The sequence below is a fragment of the Chanodichthys erythropterus genome, chromosome 13, assembly GCF_024489055.1.
Source record: "Chanodichthys erythropterus isolate Z2021 chromosome 13, ASM2448905v1, whole genome shotgun sequence".
In the NCBI taxonomy this organism is placed as follows: domain Eukaryota; kingdom Metazoa; phylum Chordata; class Actinopteri; order Cypriniformes; family Xenocyprididae; genus Chanodichthys; species Chanodichthys erythropterus.
The window spans coordinates 17,888,334-17,905,755 of record NC_090233.1 but is presented as its reverse complement, the minus strand read 5'-3'; the positions used below and the strand labels follow the sequence as shown (position 1 = coordinate 17,905,755).

At 38.6% G+C, this 17,422-nt stretch overlaps 1 protein-coding gene across 3 annotated transcripts in view; it reads left to right on the top strand.

Moving 5' to 3' along the window:
* Positions 1 to 229: 229 nt before the first annotated feature.
* jak2b (Janus kinase 2b) overlaps positions 230 to 17,422 on the top strand; it is a 41,392-nt gene continuing 24,199 nt past the window's right edge. Inside the window, exons 1-4 of one of the 3 annotated variants that reach the window (XM_067408458.1) lie at positions 230 to 859; positions 10,529 to 10,772; positions 12,823 to 12,946; positions 13,040 to 13,157. In XM_067408458.1, the coding sequence (XP_067264559.1) occupies positions 10,571 to 10,772; positions 12,823 to 12,946; positions 13,040 to 13,157 (444 nt within the window). In that variant the 5' untranslated portion in view covers positions 230 to 859; positions 10,529 to 10,570. The remainder of the gene's footprint in view (positions 860 to 10,528; positions 10,773 to 12,822; positions 12,947 to 13,039; positions 13,158 to 17,422) is intronic. The other 2 variants (XM_067408459.1, XM_067408460.1) reach the window with 2 other exon arrangements.

The window sequence follows — 17,422 nt, the reverse complement described above, 5'->3', positions numbered from 1 at the left end:
TCAGTGCTGCAAGGGTCTATATAGGCTAGTTAATAAGTGATTGTAATCTGATGAAGGTAATACAGCAAAGGGTCAGTGAATCAATCTTCTGTTACACACTGGTTGTGTTTTAAAACCTTTAAGCATTTCTGGGCGATTTTGGGGAATTATAAGCAAATGAACCTGCTGTTCAAACATGCTGTCTAGGTAGGCAGCACACTAGGTATTGAGACACGTCCAGCGTGTCAACTGCAGTACGCACAAGGCACCACCTACATATGAGACACCGAGACAGCACAGGAACATACAGACTACGTGCTGGAAATTAAAACTGGTCTTCGTTTTACCCTTTTTGAAAGGATAGACAAAACAACGGTCGTTTAAAGATAAACAGATGTGGTTTGTTAATGCATGACCTGCTGATAGGCTTGACTGTCATGTCGGGTGAGTTAGCATTCTCGCTAGCTGTCACACCACTGGTGATCTTAAGACATGCGTCCATAACATATCTATCAGGTGGCTTTATTTAAGAACATATGTCGTCTCTGTGGTCGTATTGAGTTGAGACAGCATGCTAAGTGCGAAGCTCCTGTGGTCATGTTTTGTAAATAAGAGAAGCAGCACATGCTAACGCGAAGCTAGCCGTCTAAACTTGACCCCAAACATCTTAGCGAGCTGTGCTACAAGAAGTCAAATGTTACGACAACTAACGGGATGGTCGATTCTCACGTAAGTGACACTGAGCGACAAAAATATTTGGAGTAAAAGAAGCAGCATGGATTGAATGACTGTTTCGCTCGGATATTTGAAGTTTCAAGTGCGTTGATCATCACGCGAGTTGGCTAGCAGTGTCGCTAGCTCAGCAACCCTAAACAAACAAGTAAGTATTTCTTTTTACAGTAATAGTTTTTTTTGTGCAAATGTGGTTTTTGCTTTAAAATACTCAGTCTTGTGTATTGCACCCTGTGAGGCCATATGTTAATGTTGTACATTGGATTCAATACATGCTGTCATGTATAATTCATATTTTTATGTAACTGTACAGCCAGTTTGGCACACTGGTAATCTATCGACTCTGATAGTTGATAAATTAACGGAGTAACGTTACATGAGACTGTAACCTGAAGGAAATCACAGTTGCGCTCATTTCACCTATTTTCAGGCATAATTCATATACAGGTGTTTCTTCAACTACAAGCACTTCTGGAAAATAAATATCTCAAACTCACTTTTCACACTCTCACTTGTTTGTTTAACTTGACCTGCTGTAGAAAAAAAATCCACCACAGTCCACATGAGAATTCTGTCCTTTTTTTCCACCATGAAAGTAATTTTTCGTAACATTATGATTATGTTATGTTTAATGGCATTGTGTGTTGGAAATTACATTTTCAACATTTTTTAAAGTAGTAAAATTACTGTTGCTTTTGGTTTAGTAAGGCTAAATTCATAATTCATAGCTAGTCTTTTAACTTGTTTACTTTCCACATATTTGCATAATTACAGCTTTATTGAAAGTTACACACAATAAAAAATATTCTGTTCATAAGTGATTTACAATAAGGTTGCGTTTGTTAACATTAGTTAACTACATTTGTTACGATGTAACAATGAAAAATACTTCTAAAGCATATATTACGCTTAGTTATGTTAATTTCAACATTTACTACATTCTTGAAAAGTTGTATTTGTTAATATTCTTTAATGGACATGAGCTATAAACCAACCATGAACAGTTGTATTTTAAATAAACTAATGTTAACTAAGGTTAATACAAACTGTAACAAACGTATTGCTCGTTAGTTAATGCATTAACTCATTTTAACTATTGGGACCTTACTGTAAAGTATTAACATGATATTTATCTTGATTTTTCTTAGTTTACATCAGACATCCTGTTTTATATTTTATCTCAAGCTCTGTACAAACAAGGTGTCTCCTTGATAAACAAGTACACTAACATTTGATGAAATGTAAAATGTGTCACAGCCATAAATTTTGGAAAATTTATACTTTTAGGCAATTTGATTTCATTTATTGTCTAAAGGTTCACTCCTATTTTTAGAGTATATTATGATTTAAGGCAAGACACCAATAAGGTAAAAAAAAAAAACCTAATAGTTATCACAATAGTTCCCCAGTTGATTACTGTACATTTAAGACTATTGTTTTGTAATGCAAGTTTTCTAAAAATGTAATTTTTTAATATCATTGTCTTATTAAATATGCACTAATGTACATACATTTCCAGAATATAAATCTGAGCATTAGATAAAGTCAGGTTGAAAACTTGTTCATTCTTGTTTCTTTTTCGTTGACGTTGGAAAATATCAAATCAGAAAACACTGTCAACAGTCAACAGAATGAAATGGTCTATAAACCACACAAATTATATATTAACAAAGAAATCCCTCTGTAAAAACCTTTTGTAATTTAGATGTAAGGTTAGGTGCATGCATGTAAGTGCTACTGATGTTCTCATGTTGAGAAAACAGCCTTTAAAGTGTTGTAATTGAAATCTACAGATACAATAATTAATAAAGTGTGATAGAAAATACACATTTAAGTGTTTAGTTTGTTTTCTTTCCACTAGTCTAAAAGAAGACATGTTATGTTCCCAAATTTGTTTTATAATAGATTCAAAGTCTGTATCTTGAAGGTATCAAAAATGCATTTTGAAGGCATGGTAAAAAAAAAAATTGTGTGTAAAAATGTGTTTTAATGTGACCTTCATTGTTCAAAATTACTAAATTTTAAGTCTGTTTTGGTAAAAAAAAAATCAAACCCTGTGACACAAAAGTGCCTGTAGTTAAAGAAACGCCCATGTTTCTTTAAAAGGAACTCTTATGAACCTCTGTAGCTTAACTTCCCTTTCATCTTGACCATGTAATAGTTTTTACATCGCAACATGGTCATGATGGGAATAAAGCACATGTTGTGGTTAGGCAGCAGAAATGGAAGGTGATGTTTCATTATTTTTTTTAAACAATCTCCCCCGCAGGAAGTCGAGTGCACTCACTTCTGTCTTCTGCAGAAAATCATCCTGTTAAAGGCCTTTGCTCCTTCAGAGAGTTTCTGTTCTCTACATCCTCTGTTCAAGATTAGAGCTGACGTAGATTTAGCTTATTTCATGATGAGTTTTCTGAATGTGCATGCATGGGCTTTTCAGTCTGTCAGACTTGTTTTGAGGTTGAGTTGTGCTGTTTATATGTAAGATGCCTCTATATTGATTTAATTCATATGCTAGATAAGATACAAGAGCTTGAAACTCAAAAGTGCACTCAAAAGTCCACAAAGAGCATTATTTGGAAACCATGCTGGAAAAATGATTCGTTCTGGACTTTTGCAACACATTACCATCCATGTTTACATATCAGTGACAGGTATTGGGTGATCAGAAACTTTACCCACGTCATTTCAGTCTAACATTTTTCCTACTGTTTTGTGAATCTGTCACAGCGTGAATACAGAGTTTGTATTGATGCTGTTGTTTGAAAGATGACTGATTTGTTGAATCATTTATGAAGGCTGGTATTAAAAGAGACATCATCAAGCCCTCTTATTTTTCTTCAACCTTCACAGTACGAATGAGTTGTTGCAGCGCCTGTATCCCAGAGAGAATTGCTAAATATAGAAAGGGCACAAGGGGAATCTGAATGCTTGCGACAGTGCAAACAATATGAGTCAGTTATTAATAAATAAACGTGTAGTGCAATAACACAATCCAATAATCAATAATCACAGTGCAGGTTAAAGTCAATGTCTGTGCTGTTCGTCAAAAAGCTTTCTAAACTCTACCCTCTGACTTTGGTCAATCGCTCAAGGCCTTATTGTAAAACTGTAGGCTTTTACAGTAAAAGTCAAGGCATTTCTTTTTCTTGGAGCAAATTTCCTAATCTTCTAATGGCCTTTGTGTTCTGTTTTTTTTTTTTATGTTGCCATAGCAAACAGCAGCAATGATGACCATCCCATCTTTGCTATTATTGCAGTTCCTTTTTTGCTGTGCTTCATATGGTATTGGAGAAAAGTTTTTGCCTTTTTAAAAATGGCAAAGGCATCTAAAGTCATCAACCTTGCTAGTAAACACTTCTCAAAAGCTGACGGATTTGATTCTAATGACAAAAGTCAAAGATAGTAAGAACAACTTTGGCTTTATACTTTCGTAAATATAAAGCCAAAGTTTCGAAATTCAGCTTGGATTTATGGCAGTGGTTTTGTGGCAGTATTTATCCACAAAATCGTGACAAATAATTTGATATTAGGGTGAGTTTGATGATAGGGGATGGGGAAAAATCAATTCACATATGAATTGTGATTCTGTCTTCTACTGATTCAAACCTTACTTCGAACCTTACTTGATGACAACAGTTCCTATGTCAATATCTTAAAGCTGCACTATGTAACTTTTTTTTGTGTTCAAAATTTACAAAATGTATATAATGAGCAGAACATCATGAATACATTTTCCAAACTGTGTTTTTGTCTTATCCTAAATCACTATGGTATAATAAGTGTTTATATTCAGACTATTTTAAACCGGTCGTGTCGCCACCACTGTGCAGTCGCCCACTACCTCTACCTACATGACTCGTCATAGACATAAAGAGAGAGTAGATCCGGCTATAATGTTCTTCCGCAAGATGCATGCAGTTTTGTTTATTAACCACTAGAGCACCAAACGTTACACTCAAAAGAATTAAAGATGCTAAAGAGGATGTTTTGTTTTATACATTTTTGCAATATTACTTGAAACTGTCTTTACTAACTGATAAAAGACTATTTATTAGATGCACTGAAAGTAATAATATTAATATACATCATCTGTGCACGAGGTAGGGCCTTAAAACCATCAGCCAATCGCGATGATCGCGTAAACGATTGGCCCTCTGGCTTGTCAATCACTGCCGTGACGTTCCTTGTGAGAGACGAGCGCGGCTGCGCGCTCCAGTAACTTTCCACACTGCACAGGCGCCGCATTCAATGTTTTTGTCAGGAGACAGGAATAACAAGTGCAGATTATGAGTTACCTGCGGTGAGTCCGACATAATGAATTCAAAAAACACGACACAGCTAATGCCGGTGGTAAACACTCGTGTTCCAATACTCGTGCACGATTTTTGGGAGGCGTTCCTTTGAAATTAGAGGTGCGTTCACGCGGCCTCGTAATTCCTGTAGTTACGAGATTCTAGCTTGTAAAAAGCGTTCACGTCCTCGTAGAGCTCGTAATTACAGCTTGTAAGCTGGGAGTTTTCTGAAAGCTCCCACATGTACCACGTGGCCGCACTGTACCACCTGACCGCTGTAGATTCATTTAAGCGTTGATAGTGGTGCCATGGAAACGCATAATTCCCAGTCCGAGGACGTGAACTAGGGCTGGGCGATATATGGAATGCTTTTGTCACGCGCATTTCGTCAGTAAAGCCGGTTCCCTGATTGCCGCTAAATCGCAATCACCTGCTTTCAAATGGAGCGGCATTTAATAGACAGAGCCGTAGTTCACGGATAAGCCACGCAATATCGCGTTCAATATCGATATGAATCGCCGTCGATATTGAACGCGATATTGCGTGGCTTATCAGTGAACTACGGCTCTGTCTATTAAATGCCGCTTCATTTGAAAGCAGGTGAAATGCGCGTGACAAAAGCATTCCATATATCGCCCAGCCCTAACGTGAACAGCTCCGAATATAACGTCACGTGTTGTCATTTGAAGAATCCGGTAAATACGAGGTGACGTGAACGCAGCATAACTGAAGGAGGGGGCTGTTCTTATGCATGCGCTCGTTTCAAAAACTCAGTAACGACGAAAAAATCCTCTCTATCACCTTTAATAGCTTGTTGGTCTAACTTAATAAAATTGTCACCTATTTCCACACAGTTGAACTGATTAATTTGAACTTCAATTAGGTTAATTGTACTGATAAGTAAAATTCATCCTAATTTAATGAGATAGTGCCAATTTCATTTGATGTATTCTGTGAATTTTTCCTGAACATAATTCAAGGGATAGTTCACCCAAAAATGAAAATTCTGTCATCATTTACTCACCCTCAAGTTGTTCCATTAACTACCATAGTATTTGTTTTTCCTACTATGGATGTTAATGGGGGACAAGATCTGTTTGGTTACTGGCATTCTTCCAAATATCTTCCTTTGTGTTCAGCAGAACAAAGAAATTCATACAGGTTTGGAAATACTTGAGAGTGAGGGTTTCATTTTTGGGTGAACTATATCCCTTTCACTCTTATTGATCCAACCGGTGCTGTTGCTGTTCAGACTGGTGCCCTTGTGCAGAGTTCCATGAGTTTTATGCGTTTTTAAGAAAATGGTAAGATCTGTAAAAGTTTAGTTTAAGTGTTTAATGTTTAGTTATTTCAAACATTTAAATATAAAATGATGGGATTTTTTTTGGTTACCATTGTGTTGAAGAGTTGAGCTTGTGCTTAGCTGTCATACATGCACATACATGTTCCATGATTGCTTGATTGAAAGGGGTAGAACTGATAAACATATAGACTGTGTAAATTATGTGCTGGTCCTCAAACTAATTTATTTTATTTATTTCCATAAAAACTAATAGCCAGTGTAACAGTTGTTCACATGATGAAGTGTAATGTTCGTAGCATGCAAGTAATGATCATTTAAAAAAAAATTCTCATCACTGTCATTTGCACAGTTACAGCTCAGCAGAGAACAGCATAGATTTATTTCACATAGCCACCCACAGCGCAACCACAAGGTCTACACTTCAGCATAATGGTAACCTCAAAAATCGACATGACATAAACCCTTTTAAATGTCAAATATAACTGAATAACAAACTTTAATAGGTCTTTCCCTTTACTAAAAACACATTAAACAGCATTTACTCTCCTGATCTATGCGTGGTTTGCCCTGTCAGATGTTCTGACAGATACTTTTTCACAGGTATATTCTCCATCTGTAATTGTTAAAAGGTCATGCAAATATATTCTGTTTTGCTGTCAGGAGTCGATGAGCCTTATGCAAGTGAGTCTCCGCTAAGCTTCACAGACTTCAGTAAACGAGCTCTGCCGCACGCATATGCGCCAAACAGACGGAGTGCTTAGAATAGCACAATAATTCTGACTAAAATGTACATTTTACTAAAATACTTGTTGAAAATTAAATGTAGATTTAAAATTATTACTATGGTTATGGGGTAATCAAATGAAGACTAATGTAATTACTAAGCTCAGAAGAGTGTGTGTTGTGTTCCTCTTACCAGTTAACATCAGCCAAAAAATACAGAGATGTGATTGTTTTTTTGTTTTGTTTTTTTTGGCCATATCACCCAGCCATACATCTCACATTCACTCAAAACACTAAAGTGAAATAAAAAATGATGACGCAGGGCATTGTAATAGGCTAAATATCTAGTAAACAGTGTAAGCTTGTTAATATGTGAACAGTTCACACAGTGGTTGTAAGTACAATGTTGGACTCTTCATACAGACAGGTAAGGGACCTATATTGGTAGAATTCACCTGATTCTTCTGCAGCAATGTTCAAACAATGTGTTTTTTGACCATATATACAACATGACTCTCAGATGGTTTGATACGTACAGCAGACAGAAGCAGATCGGATCCATTCTTTAATCTGTGAGTGATACCATACCATGACAGATGCTTATGTTAGTTAAGGCATATTTGAGATTATCTTAAAGGTGCCCTAGATTCAAAAATGTAATTTACCTCGGCATAGTTAAATAACAAGAGTTCAGTACATGGAAATGACATACAGTGAGTTTCAAACTCCATTGTTTCCTCCTTATATAAATCTCATTTGTTTAAAAGAACTCAGATGAACAGGCGAATCTCAACAACATAACACTGACTGTTATGTAACAGTCAGGGTGTACGCCCCCAATATTTGCATATGCCAGCCTATGTTCCCAACATTATGAAAGGCATTAGACAAGGGCAGAACGTTTGGATCTGTGCAGAGTCAACAGACTAGGTAAGCAAGAAAGGACAATAGCAAAAAATGGCAGATGGAGCAATAATAACTGACATGATTCATGATAACATGATATTTTTAGTGATATTTGTAAATTGTCTTTCTAAATGTTTCGTTAGCATGTTGCTAATGTACTGTTAAATGTGGTTAAAGTTACCATAGTTTCTTACTGTATTCACGGAGACAAGAGCCGTCGCTATTTTCATTTTTAAACACTTGAAGTCTGTATAATGCATAAACACAACTTCATTCTTTATAAATCTCTCCAACAGTGTAGCATTAGCCGTTAGCCACGGAGCATAGCCTCAAACTCATTCAGAATCAATGTAAACATCAAAATAAACACTGTACTTATGCGATTAGACATGCTGCTTGACGAACACTTTGTAAAGATCCATTTTGAGTGTTATATTAGCTGTTTGAACTTTTTTATGTTGTTTAAGGCAAGTGCGAGCTCTTGGGGCGTAGAGCATGAGAATTAAAGGGCCACACACCCTGAATTGGCTCATTTCTAATTATGCCCCAAAATAGGCAGTTAAAAAAATGAATTAATAAGACTTTATGGGGTATTTTGAGCTGAAACTTCACATACACATTCAGGGGACACCTTAGACTTATATTACATCTTTTAAAAAAAAGTTCTAGGGCACCTTTAAATGGAATTTTGCATGCATTTAGAAAATCTGACTAACTCTAAACATCTGCTTTTAAATCGCTGACAAAATAAACATGTTATATTTCATGATTTTATGATATAACTTATTAAATATTAAAGGATAATAAAAAAATAAATAAATACAGCATACTTTTTTTGTTGTTGTTGTTCACATGAAAGTATGTGAAAACCCTTAGATTCACATGTAAGTGTAAGTGGCCATTCACACGGGACACATGTTCAAAAAGAGTGGAGGGGCCAGAGATGTCTGTCTGACACATGTCCACATTAACCAATTAAAAACCGTGAGAAAACATTGCTCAGTGTTATTGACCCCTGGTCATATACAGATGTAGCTTTTTCAAGATGACATGCCTTGTAATAAACCTTAGAAAGCGTCAGGATTCGGGTCAAGCTTACATGCTGAACACATGAAACTGATTAGGTCATAGACAAAAAAAAGATAGCTAGCAACTTGGTAGCACTTTACAATAGGCTTCATTAGTTAACTACTTTAGTTAACATGAGTTAAGAAAGAACAATATTTCTACATCATTTATCAATCATAGTTAATGTTAATTTCAACATTTACGAATACATTATTATTAAATGTATGCAAGAGTTTTATTTGTTAACATTAGTTAAAGGTGCAATATGTAATATTTTTGCAGTAAAATATACAAATACCACTAGGCCAGTGTTATATATTTTGTTCACTTGAGTACTTACAGTATCCCAAATGTTTGCAACTATTTGTAAATTATGAGAAAATGCGTCTCACCGCAGTCACCGAGCGAACGCACAGAGTAATGCTATAACATTTTCAACACACTCAAATGTATCTAATATGATAAATAGAGCTTCATTACCTCATACTCCTGAGCGGAAAAGCGGAAGTGGTGCTGGCGACTGCGACATAAGTTTCGCTGCTAGCGGCGTGTTGCGCAATCGCTCCAGCAGCGTCGTTCAGCTCCCACTACACTCTGTCCTGCTCTGCTTCATACTATAGTAACGTTAATAATCGCATCCATGAACATTATTTCTTCCCAAGTCCTATCCCAATTCTGTTCCACCGTCTGTTGAGGTAAAGACCACATGTCCCAAGATTCCATGCTCAAACTTGACGTCATCAAGCCACACCTTTGTTTTGAATAGGCCTCTAGCGACCAGAAAATACATATTGCACTTTTAATGCACTGTGAAGTAACATGAACAAACGATGAACAACTATATTTTTATTAAATAACATTAATAAAAATTAATAAATACTATAACAAATGTATTGCTCATTGTTCATATTAGTTAATTCATGGTTACTAATGGTAACTAATGAAACCTAATTGTAAAGTGTAACCTGCAAGGAATTGGTTAAAATTGGTTAGCATTAATTATCATTATATTCGTTGCCACTTTATTCATTTTGTTTTGTTTGTTTTTTTTGTTTTGGTTGTTGTTGGTAGATGGGTATGTCATGGTGAAAAAAAAAATTCACAACAGGTAATTAAACTTGCGACAACAGTGATACTAGGGCTGGGACAATGCATCCAATCTCGATTCGCAATAAAAAAAAAATCTAGAGAGATTCTGATATTTTCTGATTCTAAGATTAGTTTTTAAACAGCAGATGGCACTACTATACGTGCACTCGTACACTGCCTTCATCTCTTCTTACACTCATCATGTGATAAGTAAAATCTGACTTCTGCTGCACTCTTCTGTGACTCTGCAGCTCGTGCTGTATGGAGCAGAGCAGACGCTTTCAGTTTACATTTCTATAAAAAAAGAAAAATGACAATGGGGGTGGTGCCACAGTGGACAAGTAATGTAATTGATATACGGCCGAACACCGGTAACACCAACTACCGCAGAAAGCCTCATAGATAATGTATTCTCTTTGTCCATGTCCTCCACCAGGTGAATGTTGCTGTTTAATCTCTCGTCACTTGTCTCTCTGTAATGGACATGGAGACCGCTGTCTGTGAACCACATTGCCAGAATGGTGACGTCCACCATGAGGAGCTTTGTCCAAAGCAGCCCATCGTTCTTAAGATCCACCTCTACCACAGCAGCCGGAGCGATGCTAACTGCACCCCTCTCTGTTACCCACCGGGAGAGTACGTCACCGAACAGCTCATCATTGATGCTGCCAAGGAGTGCGGTCAGTTTTGCCTATCATGTGATGATAGAAAAGAAGCTAAAATGTATTTTGAATTTATAAAGTAGATATGAATTATGTTCTGTTAAAGATTAATATGTTGCACTGTGTTCCACCCAGATGCGATGCGATAAATCCCTTCCATATAGACTGTAACAAACTTCCCCCAACAAGTTTTTATTAGTTGCTTTGTTGCACTGATTAGCCCTGCTCACTGTGAAATTTCGTTTATCAAATATTATGATGCTCACTGCTGTGTATTAAACAAAAATTATGCTATGTCACGCAACATTCTTACTTTCACTGTGAACAAAAATAGGACTTTTACTGAAAACTTGTCATGCTGTTCCTGTTTAGGGCACAGTGTTGAAGTAATCCCCCCCCCCCAAAAAAAAGGTTTACCAGCCTACCATTATTATTGATAACGTAGTATCTTCAGTATCTTTTTTTATATATACCTATAAGTAATTATTGTTACTTACTGAGATAATTACTTACTGAGATTATTGTGAAAACAGTCCCTTATTGGGGATTCACATTAATCAGGTGCAGTATTGATGGCTTATATAATATAAGATCCTGTCAGTCCACCTGTGTTTACTGTTTAAAAAAGATAAACATCAGCCCTGGAGCCATCAGCTCGTCCCCAACAGGGCATTGGTGACAGACGTGTGATAGTAATGTAAGATGTCACACTTTTGTCGGCAGACTTCCTTTCAACTGCTAAGCATGGTGCTGCTATTAAAATAATGTATATGGGCTAGTAAATTCATCTGTGATTGATGTCATTCATCCTCTGCAAATTTATACCTTGCCCTTTTTTGTCTATGCACTGAGAAAATTCATTTTTATTGCATCAGACATCAACTAATAAAAACGTGTGCAAGTTTAGTTGTGAAGTATGCTTAACACTTAACTTATGAAATTGATTACAATCCTCAGCAAATTTTTGTACCAATAAGATTGTAGAATCTTGTATACTGTTCAAAAGTCTCTTATGCTCACCAAAGCTGCATTGATTTGATGAATAGTATATAGAAGTAAAAACAGTAAAATTGTGAAATATTATTTTAAAATGTAATTTATTCCTGTGATGGCAAAGCAAAATTTTTAGTCTCACATGATCCTTCAGAAATACTTGTAATATGCTGATTTGGTGCTCAGAAAAGAAAAAAAAGATCAATGTTGAAAATGAATGTTGGTGCTTAAAGGGTTAGTTCACCCAGAAATGAAAATTCTGTCATTAATTACTCACCCTCATGTCGTTCCACACCTGTAAGAGCTTCGTTCATCTTCAGAACACAAATTAAGATATTTTTGATGAAATCTGAGGCGGAGAGCTCTCTGACTCCTCAATAGACAGCAATTTAACCACCACTGTCAAGGTCCAGAAAAGGTAGTAAATACATCGTTAAAATAGTCATTGTGACTGCAGTGGTTCAACCTTAATTTTATGAAGCGACGAGAATACTTTTTGTGCGCAAAAAAGAAACAAAAATAACTACTTTATTCAACAATGTCTTCTGTGTCATTCTCATATGTTGATTACATCCAGCGCTTCCAGGTTCTACGTCAGAACGCCGACTCATTATTGGTCGGCTCTTGCGACAGCATCACACCCATGCATCGTGCTGCTCAAGTGAACAGCATCTGCCAATACTGAGCCGGCATTCTGATGTAGAACATGGAAGTGCTGGACGTAAAAAGCGTTTGTTTCGATTTGGGGACAAAAAAAATTAAGGTTGAACCACTGCAGTCAGGTCGACTATTTTAACAATGTCTTTAGTACCTTTCTGGTACTTGAAAGTGGTGGTTAAATTGCTGTCTATTGAAGAGTCAGAGAGATCTCGGATTTCATCAAAAATATCTTAGTTTATATGTGCAGGTTTTTCTTACACTGGATGTTTTGGTGTGGAAAATTGTTTTCATTTGTGTTTGCTGTTGTTTGTTTTGTTTTTTTGTTATGTGCTGCTCTTGGGCTGTAGGGCTGATGTTGTGTCTGTCTCTCCTGTCTCACTAGCACCTGTTATTTATGTTCATTTGTTTCTCACAGGAGTTACACCAGTCTACTGCAGCCTGTTTGGGCTGTACAGAGAAGATGAAGGGGTCTGGTTATCACCCAATCATGTTCTCCATTTAGACGAAGCAGCCAATGAGAGCTTGTTATTCAGAATTAGGTAAATTAACCTGGTTTATATTATTTGGCCTTTGTCCTCTCCGTCTCAATATTTTGTAGTCTGCAGTTTAGTGACTGCGATATTTCCTGTCAGGTACTATTTTCCCGGCTGGTACAGTTGTGGAGCGTCTCGGGCGTACCGCTATGGAGTGACTAAGGGATCTGAGAGTCCTGTCCTGGATGACTATGTTATGTCTTACCTCTTTGCTCAGGTGAGGCTTCCCCACATCAGCTTTGCAATAAACAATTGACCTTTAATTGTGAATTAAGTGTTGTTTGTGCTGTCAGTGGATACTGAATCACCATAGCAACAGTGTTTTACAGTTATGCTTCACTTGGCCTGAAATCTGAGCATATCTTGCGTAATTGAGCACATCCATATATAATTTAATTGCAGTTTGGCCTAGATTATCTTCTCAGAGAACAGACAGTCTTGGTTTCGGATTTTACAGTGTTTAAATGTGAATTACGCCATTGTGTATCTGCACGGATAAACGCCCCTATTTACTAAACGAATGATAAATAAAGGAAACTCATGCTGGCCGCTCTCTGACTCCAATGAGTGGGCTTGTTTTCTGGCGCCCGTTTGTCTTCCACCAACAGTCTGGTATGTGATGATGACTGTCACTGTGGGGAAGGTGATTTGATCTGATTTTTTTATTCGTAACTTTGCATAGTGTGTGTCATTTGTTAAGTGTCGCTATCACAAGGGCATCTTAAAGACAGTTAGATGTTTTTCATTTTTTGAAGAACATGTTAATACAGCTTCCCATGCAAAATGCAGCCAAAATTCTGGATATTAAATTCTAGAATATTTTGTCAAATTACATTAAAATTAGTTTAAACCAAACCCATCTAGTTTAAACCAAACCCAAGTGTTTGCTGCTAAAAAAGCTATTTTTTTTGCTTCATCTGACTGTAAAACATTTGAAAAGTAACTGACACTACTGGAACTTCAAACGGGATGGGTTCTATGGTCAGATGAAACAAAAAATTAGCTTTTTTAGCAGCAAACACTCAAGAAGGGTTTGATGCACACAGGGGTAAAAGGTACCCCATGTGTACAATGAAATATACTGTTGTATCTTTAATGTTGTGGGCCTATTTTTCTGCTCGAGGTCCTAGACATCTTGTTAAGATACATGGCATCATGGATTCTATCAAATACCAACAGATAAAAAATCAAAACCTGACTGTCCCTGAGGTCTTATAATGGGTCATAATTGGATCTTCCATCAGGACAATGATCCAAAACAAACATCAAAACCATCTTCTGCCATGACCATCCCAGTCCCCTGACCTGAACCCTAAAGAAAATGAGTGGAGTGAACTGAAGAGAAGCAGCACCAACATGGAGCTGGGAATCTGAAAGATCTGGAGAGATTCTGTATGAAGGAATGATCTCTGATCTCTTTTCAGGTGTTCTCCAAACTCATCAGGCATTATAGAAGAAAACTCAGAGCTGTTATGTTGGGAAAGGAGGTTGCAAAAAGTATTTAATAAAAGGCTATGATTAATTGTGAGCAGTGTGTATTAGAGAAAAACATTTCTCTCATAATGAGATTTTCCCCCCATTTAAAATTATTATTCTCCAAAGAAAGGTTGGATTTTTGTAGATTTTTTTAAATAAACGATCAAAAGTATTAACGATGCAGATTTATTTTCACAGCCTTCTTTGGTCATATTTACCAAGGGTATGAATAATGGGAATGACATCAGAAGCCGCTTTAGCGAAACCCTTATTGTTAAAGCCAAGAGAATAAAAAATTAAAAAATCCCTTAAAATAACTACAAATGAGCATGTAAAGCAAATATCTTTAAAAAAAAAAAAAATTCAGTGGGGAGTATGCCCCTGCCCCACACAATGTTCTCACCTGTTTGCATCCCTACACAAAGCACTAATGACAAAAGGATTTGCAATGTTCGCTTTGGTGCATCCAGTGTAGACAGACTCAAGACAAGAAAATAAAACAAGGCATATCTCGTCGTCGGATTCACCAGTACAATGGTGGGTAATGAAGTGTGATCACAGTGTGTTGCTTGCCTCAAAATATTAGCTTTTGACAGTATGAAGCTCAACCAGATAAGATGACACTTAGAGACTTCACCTCACAAATGCAAAGAACAGCCCGTTGAAGTTAAGACATTTTAGTACTGTATTTGTTGTGCAACAGCAAAAGACCCAGAAGCAAAAAGAGCTAGTTAACAGAGTTTATTAGAGTCCCAAACAATGTCCAACAAAAACAGACTGCCAGGCATCGTCACACAGCACGCTGCAGCTGGAGAACAGAAATAAGAAGTTGATCTGGAAGTGCCTCGGGTGGCAGATGGAGAGCACCAAACCTGGCAGATGGTAGGAACCAGGCCTGCAGACAGAAGTCTCAGACAGAAGGACCACGAGTTCAGGTACTGGAACTGGTACTGGGACCGGGACTCAGACTGATAACACACACACAAGTAGAGTTATAATGGAAGTAGAGTTATAACGGAAGCAGAGGGATACTGCAAACGAATGTCACACTAACAGTGAGATAATTACCCGACACAGACTTGAACAGACGGCAGGGAGAAATAACCAGAACTATTAACACAGACACAGAACAGGTGTGGACGCGAAAGTGCGAACACCAGCAGAAATGACGTACAGCTGAAACACATCAGCAAGGGGGAACAGGGAAAAAAGGCAGAAAACAAAGAAACAATCAAACCTGGCTCATGACAGTACCACTCCCCCGAGGAGCGCCCCCTGGCACTCCAGAGGAAGAGGACTGGTGAAAGCGAAGGAAATCATCGATGAGTGACCAGTCCAGGACGTCCCGGGCTGGAATCCAGCTCCTCTCCTCAGGACCGTAGCCCCTCCAATCGACCAGATACTGGTAACCGCACCCCCGGTGGTGCACGTCCAGCAGTTTCCTAACCCCGTAGACAGGGGAACCCTCGACAAGAGCAGTACAATGGGTGGGTCAGGCTTTAAACAAGAGACGTAGAAGATGCGTCGCAAGTTGGGAGGATTTTGATATCGGTCCAGACGAAGCGCCTCTTTGAAGAGGTGAGAGCGGTCAGGGGTGCGGCAATGAGACTAAATAAAAATTAGTAAACCCAAAAATCATTGGAGTGTGGTTCGGGAATCAGGAATGGGCCACTCAATAACAGCATGCACCTTGGCTGGGTCCACACTGATGCCATCAGCAGACACCACCGAGCCAAGGAACATTACTGACTGGGCGTGAAAGACGCACTTTTCAGCCTTAGCGAAGAGCTTATTCTCTAAGAGGTGCTGTAAGACGCGACGAACATGCTGGATGTGCGCCTGGAGAGAGCAGGCGCACATAGCGCATAGCGCTCAGGAGCGGACAACGAGTACAATCGACCCTGAGGGGTGGTAGTACCGGGAAGTAACTCAATGCTACAGTCGTACGGGGCAGTGAGGAGGAAGGGATGCAGCCTGGCACCGACTGAACACCGCCTGCAGATCGTGATACTCCTCCGGCACTCCAGACAAATCACCAGGCACCTCCTGTAAAACAGAGACAGAAGAAACGGCAGGGACAGCAGACACAAAACATTGAACGTGACATGACAAATTCCAGGACTGAATAGTCCCCTTGACCCAGTTAATCTGAGGGTTATGTTGGACGAGCCAGGGATGACCCAAAACAATAGGAGCAACAGTTGAATGAAAAATAGAAAAAGAAATAGTCTCCTGATGATTACCAGAGATGGTGAGGCTCACCGGCACAGTGACATGGCGAATGCCAGGCAGCTCGCTGCCATCTAGTGCGAACACAGGGGTACGATCCTCTAACTTGTGGACTGGAATGTTCTTCTCCCGAGCCCACTCCTCATCCACAAAATTTCCCTCCAACTCTGAATCAATGAAGGCTTGACACGAAGCAATGGCACCTGCCCACCGGAGGATGACAGGAAGTGTGGTGACAGTCTTAGCAGGATGGGAGTGTGAAGCAGCGCTCAACAGTAATCCCCGGTCTACTGGCGATCGCTTCCTTTTAACGGACAGACAACGACCAGATGACCCGAATGGCCACAGTACATACAGAGATGATCAAGGATATGGTGCTGGCATTCGGCAGGGGAAATCTGAATGCCCGATTTCTGCATAGGTTCAGGGAATTGGGCAGCCTCGAAAGACACTGCAGTGGAAGCAAGTTGAGGAGAGGATGGCACTGGTTGCACGCCGCGGGCACGACGCCGAAGATCAGCTCGCTTCTCCAGTCTGATTGCTAATTCCACCAGCTGGTCAAAAGCAGCGGGGACTTTATGCGCATAAATTTCATCCTTAATCTCAGGACTCAAACTCTTCAGAAAATGTGCCGTCAGAGCCGGTTCTTTCGACTCACAAGTTGCAGAGAGAGTGCGAACTCGATGGAGTAATCCGAAACAGAACGGCTCCCCTGGCACAGCACAGCAAGCGGACGGGACTACTTACGCCCACAAACGGATCGATCAAACACTTTAG